The sequence below is a fragment of the Halyomorpha halys genome, unplaced genomic scaffold (assembly GCF_000696795.3).
Source record: "Halyomorpha halys isolate HHAL.00 unplaced genomic scaffold, Hhal_1.1 Scaffold147.1, whole genome shotgun sequence".
Classification (NCBI taxonomy): Eukaryota; Metazoa; Arthropoda; class Insecta; order Hemiptera; family Pentatomidae; genus Halyomorpha; species Halyomorpha halys.
Window position 1 is genome coordinate 1,013,889 of NW_027116131.1, and position 15,336 is coordinate 1,029,224.

Sequence of the window (15,336 nt, forward strand, 5' to 3'; positions counted from 1 at the left end):
CACACAGAGTAATCAACACAAGAGTATCTCAATAACTAATCTTTATTAATACAATCATATGGTATATAAAACATATGGTATCTAAAACATATGGTATCTAAAACATATGGTTTATTAAACTTGATAGCTAATCCAATTAGTAGTGGTTCTTATTGTTATACAGCTAACTTTTATGTTGTTTTTTTCTGGTATTTTCTTTTGTATTTTTCACAAACTGTATATTTATCTATATAACTATATATACATATATATGTTCATAAGAGTTTCAATTATTTCAGCAATAAATGTTCTGAAATAAATTTTATACCTTTATTTCCTATTTTATAACTTTACTAAATATCGAAAAATGAAAATAAATCACTGTGGATTCAGATCGAACAAGCCTTTCCAATTGTTTCACCCTCAGGCTTTACCAATACAGTGTTAAGCTGAATTTGTTTTGAATATCAAGATTACATATTGAAGTGAAAGCCAAGTCATTGACAGAATATAAAAGAATCATCAGATATTGATATCTCGGCTAAGATAAAGTTTCAACAACGATCGCTTTTATAATGGACTGAAGGTCAGATTGATAAAAGTCGTTCTTACAGGCCAGTTGTATTCGGACCTGCACGACATGTATCTCGCCTTAATTTTGTGTCTTCTGAAGTTCGTAAGTGCAAATACCAACGAGGTATTTTTTCAAACCAAATACTTCGATGCACCTGTAAGTAAAACTATATTTTATTAATTTACTTCATAATATCGATAATTTCGTATTTGCAACAAGAAAAAAAAAGTGAGTGAACTATATTTTTCAGCTTGACCATTTCAACTTCAGGACAACGAACACTTTCAAGCTTCGCTATCTTATAAACGACACATACTGGAAACCACATGATGGAGCTCCGATTTTTTTCTATACCGGAAATGAAGGAGATATCGAGATGTTTGCCAACAACACGGTGAGTGCTTAGTCGTGCTGTAATATTCACGATAGAAAATCTGACAATAGATTTTTTGTTATATGGTCATACAGTAAGTTTTATTTTATCATTAATTATACTTTTTGGTTTTAAGAAGAAGACTTGAAGACCTGATTTTAACAACCATTTTGCATAAAAGATTGTGAATCCAATGGTTGAATATTTCTGTTTTCAGATGGCTAAATATTAGGTCATTTTTTCATTAAAAAAAGTGTTTTTCCTTTTTTTTTATTATTTATTTATTACCTCGTCGGCCTACTCGGCCTTACGTGGTTAATGTAAGAGTTTACTAATTTTTTTTTTTGTTAGACTATACCAGAGCAAAAGACACCCCTAAATATTTGCAATCCTATAAAAATGAATTATTATAATTAATAAATATAGTAAAGATCAATTATAAAAAATAATTAATAATTTAAAGAGATTAACTGACGGATACAAATGATATAGAATTAATAAAATTTAAAAAAATTACTTTTACTCAGAAAATAATTAGATAAAAAAATAAAATAAAATAATAATAATACTAAATAAATAAATATATAAAGAGTTTATAACAGGAGGTCTTCGATCAGCCTGTGCTACATTGTTCCCGATGAAGTTGGATTGCCTATCTTGTACCACTGTTTACTTAACTGTTGGTAGATTGGAGTGGAGTTTCATAAATCGTTTTTAGATAAAGTCATCTATTGTTTCACTTGCAGTGCAGGATGCAATTGGCTGTCCCCTACCAGTGATGTGCAAAAATTAGCTATAGTTGAAACTAAGACCTAAAATTGTCATGGATACAACCCTTATTCATGAATGAACCATTGATAAATAAATGTCGTTTCCATGACAATTTTAGCAATTAGTTTCGACTATACCTAATTTTCTCCTGGGTACTCCTGGTTAGTAGGGGACTCTCTACCAACCAGGGATATCCACTGCGATTCTCAAAATCTTGTTTTAGTATGCCTGATTTTTTTTTTCCATACAGGATGCTGATTTCCACTTTTTACTACCTTACATCAGTGATGGCCTTAGTATTATTTTATAAATGAGAATAGTTGAGAATAGTTAGCCTAAAGACTCATGCACTGATGTTAATGTAGCAAATATTTTTAAATCTTTTTGGTAAGGTTTATGAGAAAACAATGGTAGCAAATTGTAAAAATCTTTTTTTTTTTTTTTTTAGTTTACAATATTCAATATATCTAAAAATAACTTAAAATATTTTGCCATCTGACTATAGATTTTTGAAATAACTTTTTTAAGTTGTGAGAAATCTGTTTTGAGTTTAACTAGTTTAGGACGACTACTTTAATAATATGTATAATTTTAAGAGAAATAACTTCTTTATTTTTTAAATCAATATATTACAGACATAACATGTACAGATTTATTTTTTAAACTCAACTATTCACCAAATTATTTTAAAATGTAGTAATATAAAATTGATTAATTTTAAATTGTTTACAAATAATAAATCTGTACGGTTGCTATCACCCTTCAAACCCGAGAATGTGAAAGGTCAACAACCAAATCAGAAAAAATACTGCATTTAGATGAGATTAAAATGTTTCTTCATTCAATATATATTTTTTTTTTTTTTGCAAAACTTCAAATGGCAATTGAAAGGTGGTTATCATGAGAAGGCAATTTGTCAATGTGACTCAAGGTCGTGCCAATCTTTAGTATCAGTATTGTTTCTCTATTCCTTTATTTTGTAGAATTATTGTGTTCAGCCAGTTATAAAAAAATGTGAAAAAACCAACAAACTCATACAGGGATGGGAAAGCAGAGGGTGAGCTATCAGAATGAGCACAGAATTTGAAAAACCAGGCTTATGCATTAAATTAATTTGCCATTTTTTGATTTTTCTCTATGATGATTAAGTATGATTTCTAATATGCAGGCCATATTTATCAGGGAATAACAATGTGTAAAATTATGTTATTGTTTTGTTTAATTCTGTTCCCGGGTTGACATAATATCTCTCTAATTTATAACCTGATGACAAATGACACAGTTTGAGTTAATTTAACACTACTTTGACCTCAATTAGTATTATATTTATGAGAGTCAGTAGAGTGAGTTGTATAATTAAATTTTTAATTTTCTTCAGGCTTAAAAATACTAATATGAAAGAAATTTTAATCATATATAAATTAATTCATTATAAGTAAAATGTTTCCTTGACAAATGTTAAAAATCATTCATCACAGTTGCTAGTAATGAGACTATTAGGTATACTTTAATCTTAGTTGTATGTTATTCATTTTTTCTAAGGTAATTTTTGGAGGAGTAAGGAAAATTTCTTCCTTTCTCATTCCATCTATGCAATGTAATGTAGAGAAGTAAAGTGAGTGTTACTGAACCTTGAGTTATACCTACTGAGATAGACCTAATAGTAGATAATTCAGAGCCATGTGAGACAGAGATAAATTTACATATAAATATTATATAAAAATAATATGTAGAATGTTTGTAGGGTAAAAAAACAACACTAAGTTAATTATCGACCTTAGTAAAAAAAAAAATACTTTTTTTGGTATAATTTAAAGTGAACTTGAGTTGGAGTCTGTTTTAATTAGTCGAAGACAAGTGAAATTACATTTGTTTGAAGACATTGCAGTTACAAATCAATAGCTAGAAAATATTGTTAAGATTATAGTAAGTATCTTAAATATTGTATCTTTTCTATTGTAACTGTTATATTTTTTAAACACAAATTTATATGTTTGTAATATTTTTATGTTTAATGTTAGGGCTAGTTATAGAATCACATACAATTTTATACATATTTTGCGTGATTCCTGTAATTTGTAATGATTGCTGTAATATTTAAAATTAAATATTTAAGAATTAGAGTTTTACCACTTTCATTTTCATCATATCATGTATGTATAAGTTTTATTCAGAATGTTAATTAAAAATAAATATCTACACATTATTTTTTAGGGCTTTGTTTGGGAGACAGCCCCACAATTCCACGCTCTGATTGTATTTGCTGAACATAGATACTATGGGGAGTCATTGCCCTTTGGCAACTTATCCTTCACTGTGAGTTAATTTTCTCATTCACATACCTTTATTTATTAGTAGCCTAATTTTTATTATGATTATTATTAATCCTACTAGTAGTATTATTTTCTTCATAGGATCCCAAGTATTCAGGCTACCTCTCTTCACAGCAAGCTCTGGCTGACTATGTATCCCTAATAAAGTACCTCAAAGATTCTTACAATGTCCCACTCAACCACAATCCAGTGATAGCATTTGGAGGCTCCTACGGTGGAATGTTGTCAGCATGGATGAGGATGAAATATCCTTCTATCATCCAAGGGTAAATATCTTGTGTCAGTTCATAATAGTTTGTTTAAATTTAGAAGTAATATTTCTTTATGCTTAAAGAAGCAATGTTTTAGAAACTTTTTTTTTCAAAGTTACATCTAATGAGTGTAGACATGTTAATCATTTAAACAGTTTTACCTATGCACACAGATTTGTAAGTAAGCAGATATCATAGTCTAAGATGTTGCAAAAAGACTCTAACGGGCTTTAATTAAACTTAAACAGAAATGAAGCATGTGACAAGGGCTTAGAGCTTGTGTTAAAGGCTTACTTAAATCCAACTAGTTTTGGCTTGGGCTCATGAGAGGAACGCTGAGAAGATCTGAAACTCCAAGGATATCCGGAAAGTTAAGATAGGAAAAATTATAAAATGTTGGTTAAATTAACAAAATAAAAAATTTATATCTGAAAGTTATAAGTCAAAATGGAGTAAATATTGAAACTGAAATTATAAGAGGTAATGTAACATATTTAGGGAACAGAATTAAAGAAAGAATATGGGTAAGAGATGTGAAGAAAGAAGAAGACAATTAAAATAATCTGAAAAACTTACTTGACTTGAGATGTCAGTTACAAGTATCAGTAAGGCCACAAGAGTGTGCAGCTTTAAAAAGTATGTTAGGGCCAAAAGGAAGCTGGCGTATATTAAATTAATAAGGTAGAGGGTAAGATTAAAGTCTTATTAATTAAAGAAAATAATAACAATTGGATAAATTAATAATTAAAAATAACATTATTAAATAATTATTTAATTAATAATTTAATAAAATTATTTAATAAAAAATTATTAATTTCTTACATATAAATTGAAAATCATATATTAATCCAATTATCAAATAAAACTAAATTAAAGAAGAGAAAATTATCTAAAATTTTGATTCTTATGATTTTTTTATCAAGCCGCTTTGTTTTGAAATGCGTGGGTTGAAACTATCTGACAGAATGTAATCCAGTTTTATGAGGACCAGGAAAGGTACCAACAGAGAAAGTTGATCTCTAAATAACTATCCCAAAAAATATAAATGAGCAATTTTCAGAACTATTCTAGAACTTTCTAAAACTCTCTCTGGCTCCCCTAGGGCTGGTCTATATTGTTTCATAGTTTCAACTCACAATCATTTTAAAACAAATTGGCTTGACAAAAAAATTTTTGAATAGTATGTAATTTTCTCTTCTTTAATTTAGTATAATATGATAAATAGAACAATACACGTTTTTGAATTTATAATAAAAAATTAAAAATAAATTATTAATTTTGTTTTTCTAGCATTTCCTCTTGCTCAGTTTGGTGTTGCTTAAAAAAAAAAAAAATGAAATGCAAGAATTTCATGCTGTGGGAGATAAACTGAAAAAGAGGAATTATTTGTACTTTTTTGCATTTTTTAAAAAATATTTCTGGGACAAATTGTAAAACATTTGATTTTTATAATTAATTGTATTTATCATCCTACCTAATTAATATATATTTTGCATTTATGATTTTTCCTTCAGTGCACTTGCATCCTCAGCACCTATTTGGCAGTTCACCGGTATGGTACCCTGTGATGCCTTCAATAGGGTAACTTCTTCAGCATATACAACTGAATCAGTACAATGTGCTGTATCTATTAAAAAGTCTTGGGGGTACTTTGATCAGCTTGGATCCTCAGGTAATTTGTTACAAATTATAAATCCACCATTTTAGTTATATTTAGTTTGAGGACTGATAAGTTAAGCAGACTTTATTTAACTATTTAAATCTTTTTTATGTAATATCTTAAGAAGATTCAAATTAATAATACATAAAAATGCAATACATTACGATATATGCACCAGTATCAAGCACTTTTTGTTTTTGTATGGACTCCTTCCTGATCATTTCTGACATATGGGAGCAAGGGGGGTATTATCTAGAGGAGCACCTATTTTAACTTTGGTGGGAGATCAAGTTTTCATTTTGTGGAGCCACCACAAAAATAAAAGTCAACCCCCCTCCATATTGGATTAGACCAGGGCTGTTCCAGTAATGAGGAAGTTGTAGCTGTAACTTTCTTGGCTACACATGGCTCAGTCTGCATTTTGACAATCCTTTCAAAGCTTGTTTTTTGGTATAGTAGTGTTAGTTTACTCGTAGTTTTCTTTTTAATACTTCTTCTAGTACTCCAGCATTTTAGCCCTTAGGCCATTATCAATTATTGACTAGTCAAAATTTCTTCAAAATATGTCTTTCATTTTCAGGTTAATTGCCCATACCATATGATAAAATATACACTCTCAATACAAAAACATTCTTTAAAAATGTTTGTCCTTTTTTACTAAACACATCAACAACTAGGAAAAAAAAGAAACATTAATTGTTCGAATCTATGACATTGGTTTTAAGTGGTTCAATCTCCAGATACTATAAATATTTTTTTGGAAACATAACATATCCTATTCTTCTGTAGATTTAACAACCTATATAAACATTTTAAACGTAAATATATATCTTTCTTTAAAAAAAATTCTGCTGTTAACAAGCAAATATCCAATTTTATTAATTATTTTGTATGCCTTTATTCAGACAAATACACAAGATAAAAGTAAGGTCAGTTGGGTTATCTAGGCCTAGGGGGTAACTGGACCATGAGTTTTTCTCTTGTAAGTTATGAGGAATATTTCACTTCAAGCAGTTGGCAGCTATGAGAGATAATGTTGTCTTTCTTCAACAATCTGCCTCATATATCTTGATGTTGTGGTTTTTGTGAAAGGATATTTTTAATTTTTATGTAAACATTTTCCATAACCATGTCATGCTGAGTTCATGATAAACCTATATCATCACTTTAAGTATTATCAAAGTTGCAGTTAATTAATCACAAATTAGAATCATAATAGAACCTTGAAATTTTATTTTCAGTATACTCTCTCTTGCGCTTTGGTTATTAACTTGAAGAAAAAAGTTACCCCCAAACGGGCACTAGATGCTTGGAGTATTTAGGCTCACACCAGACACACCCTAATGTACTCCAGTGACCCTAATTGCATTAAAAAACCATCATTATAGTTATTTTTTAATGTTACATGTTTGCCAACAGGCCCCATTAATCTTTTGGATATTAATATAATTCACTAGTAGCTCATATACAAGTAAAGAGTTGTAACCTACAGGCAAAGTTGTAAACTCATGGCCCAGTTACCCCAACTGACCATACTCTAAGATAGTACAATTAACCTTCATAATACCACAGGGATCTCCCTGGGACTCCCATAGTATTCACCATATATGGGTTTCTACGGAATTATTTAGATTTACTGTGACTGTTTACGTTGATTAAACATTTCCTAAAAGTACCTACCTAATATCTGAATCATACTTATGAGAGGGTGCTTGTAGAAACGCAACTTGAGAGAGAGGGGAAAAACAGGAATGGGCTCTTGTGGACGAAACAGAAATGTACGCTTACACAGGGCGTTGATATATGAAATCCAAACCTGCGAAGTATAGCATGAATGTTTGGGTGATATGTGAGTATTATACAGAATACAGTAAAAATCTACAACTACACAGCAAATGGAGGAGTAGACAAACTTGACAAAATTGTTACCAAATATACTTAACAAGGGAAAAACCAGCAGATACCCTATGGTGTTGTATATGAACTGGATCAATATAGCTGCAGTAAATGCATTGATCTGTGGGAAAATATTTACCCTCAGTGAAGCGAGAATACTTACAAAAATAGTGTTGTTGCTGCTGTCTCTAAGTAAAATATCAGTTGAACCAGCCATAACAAGAAGATTGAACAACCCATTAATCATATTATGATCATTTCATGTTATTCAGGTCATTGAATAACCCATAAATAATGAAATGATGAAGAATGTCTTGGAAACCATTGAGGATAGGGATTGTGCTAGCGAGGAGATTGACATAGAAGCTGAGGACTATGAACCAGTTGCTACCACATAACAAGAATAGAATAATAAATTTTGATATAAGAAGATGGTCAGAGTTGCGGTCAAAAGTGAAACAAAAATAGTTTACAACTATTTATTTTCATACGTTTCGCCCCACTTTCTAGGGCTTCATCAGGGCTAAAAAGATACAAAATGATACAATGATAAGAATAAAAATACAAAGATAAGATACAATGATAAGAATAAAAACAAGTAACAATGGCAAGAGTAAAAATTTCTTAATAAAAATACGTAAAATATAAAGCTAAAAAAGTACAGGTGATGCACATAAAACAAAAACAATACGGGGAAAGCCCTGGATAAGGATGAAGCCCTGCAAAGTGGGGCGAAACGTAGGAAAATAAATAGTTGTAAACTATTTTTGTTTCACTTTTGACTGCAACTCTGACCATCTTCTTATATATCAATTTTTACGGTCAACTATATATACATATATACAATAATAAATTTTGTTTTGTTTTTCTTAATATTTTTAAAATCCACTCCTTATATCAATAACAAGATGAAATTTTGATACTAGGGCTAACGAAAAAAGTAAGAAAAATTCTATTGTGATCCTAAATGGACTCCCGTGGTGTTATATTTTTGTTTTAGACCGTGGTATTACGAAAGTCATGGTACATAAAAGAGTAAAAGTTATACACCAAAAATCATGGTATTATTTATAATTATGCTATTCTGTCAACATTAACATAGAGATTGTTTATCAATGAACTGTTTATTATGACAAGTGAAATTTCTTTCCTAGGGTGCCATTACCTTACTACGAATTCCTCTATAATGATAATATGTTCTAAAATCTTATTTGAAGGTCAGTATGGAAGTTTCTTATCTATGAGACAGTTCGGCTTTATCTGTATATTGGTGGTGAGGAATCAGGCCACTACCCCCAATTCAGGTGGAGAGGGTAGCTCTGAGGAAGTACCCTCTCTTGTTTTACCTTCCAGGGCAGATGCTTGGGAAAGGTGATCCAAGGGATGTGTATTAAAGTTGACCTTTATCTATTAGTGTAGTATAAGGGCCTATTAGACTGTCAGAGTTATTGTTCCCCTAACCTGGAGGACCAGTGGCTGATTGTAGTGTGCCAATAATAAATTTGTTTGTTTGTTTGTTAGTTTTGAAAGGGTGTTTAACAGCCTGGTAATCAACGCCCATTGGTTGTTGGCTTTGGTAAGGCCTAGTTGTTCCATAGTCATAGCTTTGGTATGGTGTACTGATCCGCACCAGTGGGATTCATTTCCATGAGATTTGAAATATTATCTAGCTAGACAATTATAATTTGTTTAATAATCGTTACGATAGTGGAAAGGATGATGAAAAGCAGATAAGTAACTGTTCTAATTTTATAAATAAGGCAAGATAAATAGATAAATAATTAACTAAGGTTATTAAGTTAGTCTGATGGATGAATTTAATGACTCTTTCTATTACATTCGTCGTTTCTCAACGCCTTTGGAACATTTGTTGGTATCCCTAACTGGTTCAGAGTTAATTTGTAGTGATGGCATTCTTCAAAAATGTGTTTGACGGTCAGATTACTATTACATTTCAAACATTTTGGAGGGGCCTCTCCTATTATGAGGTGGTTTGTGTCAATCGGGTATGTCCTATTCTGAGTCGGGTGATCACTACTTCTTCACGGCGTCTACTTCGGGTTGATGTAATCCAGGACTTCACATCTTTCTTTATAGGTTTCAACTTACTGAGTGGACTTTCATCCCACATTGCCTGCCATCTTTTATTAATACATTCCTTTAAAGGGCGAGCAAGTTCCTTTGCAGTTAAGATTGCTGTGGTTCTACCTGGGAGGACTAGCGCTTCTCTAGCAGCTTTGTCGGCCATCTCATTTACCGTAATACCAACATGCCCGGGAGCCCAGATGAAGTAGACTGATTTATCTATTTGTTTTAGCATTATTAAGTATTCATGCATTCCTTGAACAAGTGGGTGAACTGAATACATTATATCTAGTCCTTGAAGAGCGCTAATGGAGTCTGATATTATTACTATATTGCCATTTGTCATGCAAAAGTATAGGGCGGATGCTAAGGCATTTAGTTCTGTGGTACATAAATTAGAGAGATGATGCAGTTTTCTCTTATGGGTTGTGTTTTGTATCATAAAGGCAGATCCTGTTGCGTTATCTGACTTCGAGCCATCTGTATATATAGCGGTATGTTCTGGTAGAGTTTGTAGCAGTTCTAGGAACTTTTCTTGATATTTTGACGTTGTTTTATTTTGTTTGCGGTATTTGGATAGTGTATAATAAATTTGTGTAGCTCATTGGCTAGCACAAATACTACATTATTTAAAATTATAAACGTATAGAAGTTAAATAAAACTTAATTAAGAAAAAATCACAAATAATTGCATATGTAATATTAAAAGATAGGAGAGGTAGGGACAGTTTGGATGTGAATGTGAGTAGATAGTATTATATAAAACAGGGCAAAAACAAATGTTGTAAAGTTTCATATATAATTAACTTCATTATTATATTTACTATAAATTTATAAAAATTATCAAGCCATTAATATTACAAATACAAACAAACAGTTCCTACTGTATTAATCTTTATATTAATGTAAAATTTAATATTAAGCTTTAATTAAAATTTTCAGATGATGGCCTGAAGTGGTTGACTGATGCATTCAAATTGTGCAGTCCTCTTAAAGAAGTGAAGACACTGAAGGACTGGCTCAATGATATTTATGTCAACTTAGCCATGACCAACTACCCATACCCAACTGACTTTCTTACCACACTACCTGCTAACCCAGTAAAGGTAAATTAGGATAATAATAAAATGCCTCACTAATACTATAAACTATCATACATGTATATTTTATACATATGTATAAAACTATTATTCATGTAATCGCATAATGGCAAATGATGAAGGCCTTATTGACAGTAAGGGAGGAGCAATCATAGAATGTAAGTTAAGGAGAAATTGGTAAATGATAAATGACCAAAAGAGTAAAAGTGCTGTTAAAGAGTTAATAAAAGGTTATCTTATGTTAGCGATATCTTATTTGATCTGAAAATGAAATATACTTTTGGATTGTTTCATATGAAATGTCAATTTTCACAGGAAAGGTTATTTAGTTACAAAAGTTTATGAAATAATTTATTTTGTCATTTCCTATATATTTTCCCAACATGTTATCAACATTTCAATTCCAGAACTGGAAAATTCAGAATTTTATGACGAAATGAAGTTAGAAAATATGTTTTTGACCTGAGACTCATTTTCAAAAATTCCACATTTAAGGAAGTTCTAAGTCCAAATTTCTAAACAGATGAAAATCTGTTAGAGATAAGTCTGGAAATGAGTTGGGTGTGGAAGGACTTGGTAACAGCTCGTTTAGTTTCTCCACTGTCAGTTGTGAAATGTGAGGTCTGGCATTGTCATGTAACAGTATAGGTCCCTTCCGATTAACCAATGCAAATTCTTTATTGATGCATAATATCAATATCAATGCAGTATGATAGTTTCAGAAGAGGCTTATTTTTTGCCAAGTAAGCAGTGAAACGCATGTCTCATAACTTTACGACTTCTGCCACTCGATAAATTCATGATATAGCCATAGATCTACCTTTTTTAATTTGCCAATGGTCTTAAATGACGAGAAACTGTCAATATACTTGTAGTTAGTACAGGTAAGTCTTTTAACTATTTCGTAAGGGGTTTCTTCTACATTAAACCCATATTCATCATCATCAGTTACTGGTGGAGTTCTTCCCGAGGGTTGGTTATGCAAATCTAAGTCACCAGCCTTAAATTTTCCACGCCACCGTTGAATGAGCCATTTGTTATAACACCCTTCCCCAAACACCGTGGTCATGTTTCTTGCAGCTTAGGCTCCCTAGTGTTCTAGTTTAAGCTTATAAAAAAAAAAATGTTTAGCAAACTATGTGCAATCATTTGGAATGATAGTGTATATTAACAAAAAAGAGAGGATTAATAACAGCTCATTATAATCTGTAAACAAGTCCACTAATCCTATTTTGAATTTCTGAAATAATAAAAAAGATATTTCATGTGAAATAACCAAATACAGCCTTTTCAATATTTTCATCAGTAATTTGAGGCTTCAACATAATCCAAAACTGCATATTTATAATGCTTTTTACCTACCGACTCTCCAGTACAAAAGTGATAGTGAGGTTCTTTTAGATATGCTCGAAAATAGAATTATGATAGGGGCTATGAAATATCTCAAAAGATTAGTTTGTTGAATAAGGAGAGACCGCACGATTAATTAGGACCTAAAAGAAGAAAGGACTAAGTGTTACACCACTAATTTAACATATTAAGGAAATAGCTAAATTGGTTTGGTTATGTTCTATGGATAGGAGAAGGAAGAAAACCCCCAAAATCTCTAGAAGCAAGATTAACATAAAAGAGCTTACTTTGAATATTGGATGAAAGAAAATAGATGGCTGGCCCAAATGAGTTCAGAACCGTTCATACTGAAAGGCCCAGAAGAGAGGGTGATAAAAGAAAACTATGAAAATAACTTTCATCTTAACATATTACACAATGGTTTTTCACATTAAGTAACAAATCTATTAATGGAATGTATTTACAAATTATATAGATTTAATACCTCTTGAACAAATAATATTTACATATATTAAATAGTTAATAATAATTATTAAGACTTTCACTTATAGGATGCCTTCTATAGTGCAAAATAAAGTACTCCACCAACTTGTGATCAATTCCAGGATGTTCTCTTTCTTCTCTAGCACTCATTAGGAATTTACTCTATGGATGTCTTGGATTGTCCTAGATTATCTAATGAGGACAGGTAGCCAGTTTATCTTCACTTCATTAAGGCGGTTCAGGAAATGTGTTTTGGATCAGGGAGGGTTTTTTAATAAAAGATAAAGAGTATGTGTTGCACTAATTGATGCAAAAAGCAAAACATAACTCAGACAAAGGAAAGCCAAGCTGAAGCTGCTTGTCATGGTCTGAAGCATTGTTGCCAATAACAGTGATGTTTTATTTATAATTATATTTAAACATTTTTTAGGTCACTATTATTATTAATTAAAAATCAAATAATTATACTAATTTTCTACAACAAAATGAATCCAATACAATTTATTGAGCCCATCAGAATCACCTTATTTAAATAACTCATTTTAATGTGGATAAAACTGGATAATTATTTTTAATATGTAAAAACAAAGCAATAAGTGTTATTTTAAACATAGATAGTTGACACTATTTGGTTGTAAGAAAAAATGATTTTCAAAATCATAATGAATCATCTAGTGCAGTGATGGCAAACCTTTTTGAGATATGGGTTAAATTTTGTTCACAATATTTTTTTGGTACTAGCTCATGGGTCACTAATTGTTTGAATGAACAAGGGGTAAAGAAAATTACATTAAATATGTATTATGAAATATTATTTATTAATATATTTATATATGTGTACATATATATAAATGTATAACAAAGTATAAACATAAACTATTTAAGGAGAAATCTGTTGCTGTTTATTTTCAAATAATATTTATTTTACAAAATTAATTTATAAAAACCAATGAGTGGGTCAGTTAATAAAGCTTGCGTGGGTCAATGTCTGACCCACCGGTCATAGATTTATAGTATAATGAATTTACTTATCATCATTAAAATATGATTAGATACTAAGGCTTTCTTTTAAGAATAGTGAATCTCGACTTAAATTGTTTAAAATATATTTTGAAAGAACTCTAGCAGAATCCAAATATCCAAGGTGTTAATTGTAGAGACCAAGTAATGAATATAGGTTTATAACTTATTAATAATTAATTTTATTCCTATTACACTTTAAAGAATTTTTATTTTTTCAGGCTCTCTGTAAACATCTGAAGGATTCCAATGTTAAACGTGAAGAATTATTGAATAATCTATTCAGTGGTATTTCTATCTATTTCAACGGGACTGGATCAGAGAAATGTTTGGATTTGAACAAATCAGATGATGGCAACCTAGGAACATTAGGATGGGACTTCCAAGTAAGGTTATTTTCTTTATCCCCAAAAAGTATTTCACATTCAACATATCACTTTTATCAACTGTTAATATATCCAAAGACATTTTCATTTATTGAAACTTGGTAGATAGAATCTCAACAGTCAAGGGTTCAAAGTTATACAGTCGTATTATGCAAAGTTTGAAAAATAATTATATATATTTTTTTAAATGGTATTCATGAATAATAAAAAACACATAGTCAGTAGAAAACTATCTGTCTGTCGATGTATTTATGCAATTCTAACTAAAATACATAATTAACAAAACTTAAAAAAAAAATAAATTACATGCTTTAAAAACAATGCTTCTAGCAAATCAATAAAAAAAAAAAAAGTTACATGCTTTAAAAACAATGCTTCTAACAAATCAATAATTTATAACAATAATACGGTATTATTTTTCAAGAAACAAAAGAATAATATAAAACTGTGGCATTTATCCCTCACATGTTAACCAACTGTGATCTTTCCAGTGTAAAGTGGACAAATATTTATTTTTTTATTTATTTATCAAAGTTAGTAAAGTTGTCACAAAGTAACCACAGTCTACAGTACGATCTATAGAATTTGTCAAATTAAAAATTAATATAAGAGACTACATGACTGTAATAAGGCCAATCTGGACCAACGGAGATGAGCTTTGGGACTTCACAAAACCTTAGAATTCCTCTCATATTCAATCCTTACAATCCGAAATCCTTCATAAAATCCTCAATGCTCCTTACTTTGTCACAAATAAAATCATACATAAAGACCTTAATGTTCCATATGTAACCGATCTAGCCCGAACCAGGTATCACTCTTTCCATTATAGACTTCCTAACCATCCAAACCCACTAGTATCTAACCTTGCTTCCTCTTCCATTTCTAACAATCCTCCGAGGTGCCTGAAAAGAAGATGGTCTGGAGACTTGCTAATGTAAAAACTTCATTAGAGTGCTACCAATGGGTAGTTTAGGTCACACCCCTGTATCACTCTATAATAACATACTTCAAATTTACTAAATGTATACTTATGTAAAGTTTTAAATTCCAATAGATAATAATATTATATATA

General features: G+C 30.5%; 1 protein-coding gene across 1 annotated transcript in view; it reads left to right on the plus strand.

Annotated features, from left to right (window-relative positions):
* The first annotated feature begins 550 nt into the window (after window positions 1-550).
* Window positions 551-15,336, plus strand: part of LOC106678575 (lysosomal Pro-X carboxypeptidase) — a 19,053-nt gene continuing 4,267 nt past the window's right edge. The window contains exons 1-7 of the mRNA XM_014417154.3: window positions 551-709; window positions 804-947; window positions 3,912-4,013; window positions 4,112-4,296; window positions 5,796-5,953; window positions 10,865-11,028; window positions 14,097-14,261. Coding sequence (XP_014272640.1) covers window positions 620-709; window positions 804-947; window positions 3,912-4,013; window positions 4,112-4,296; window positions 5,796-5,953; window positions 10,865-11,028; window positions 14,097-14,261 — 1,008 coding nt within the window. The 5' untranslated portion in view covers window positions 551-619. The remainder of the gene's footprint in view (window positions 710-803; window positions 948-3,911; window positions 4,014-4,111; window positions 4,297-5,795; window positions 5,954-10,864; window positions 11,029-14,096; window positions 14,262-15,336) is intronic.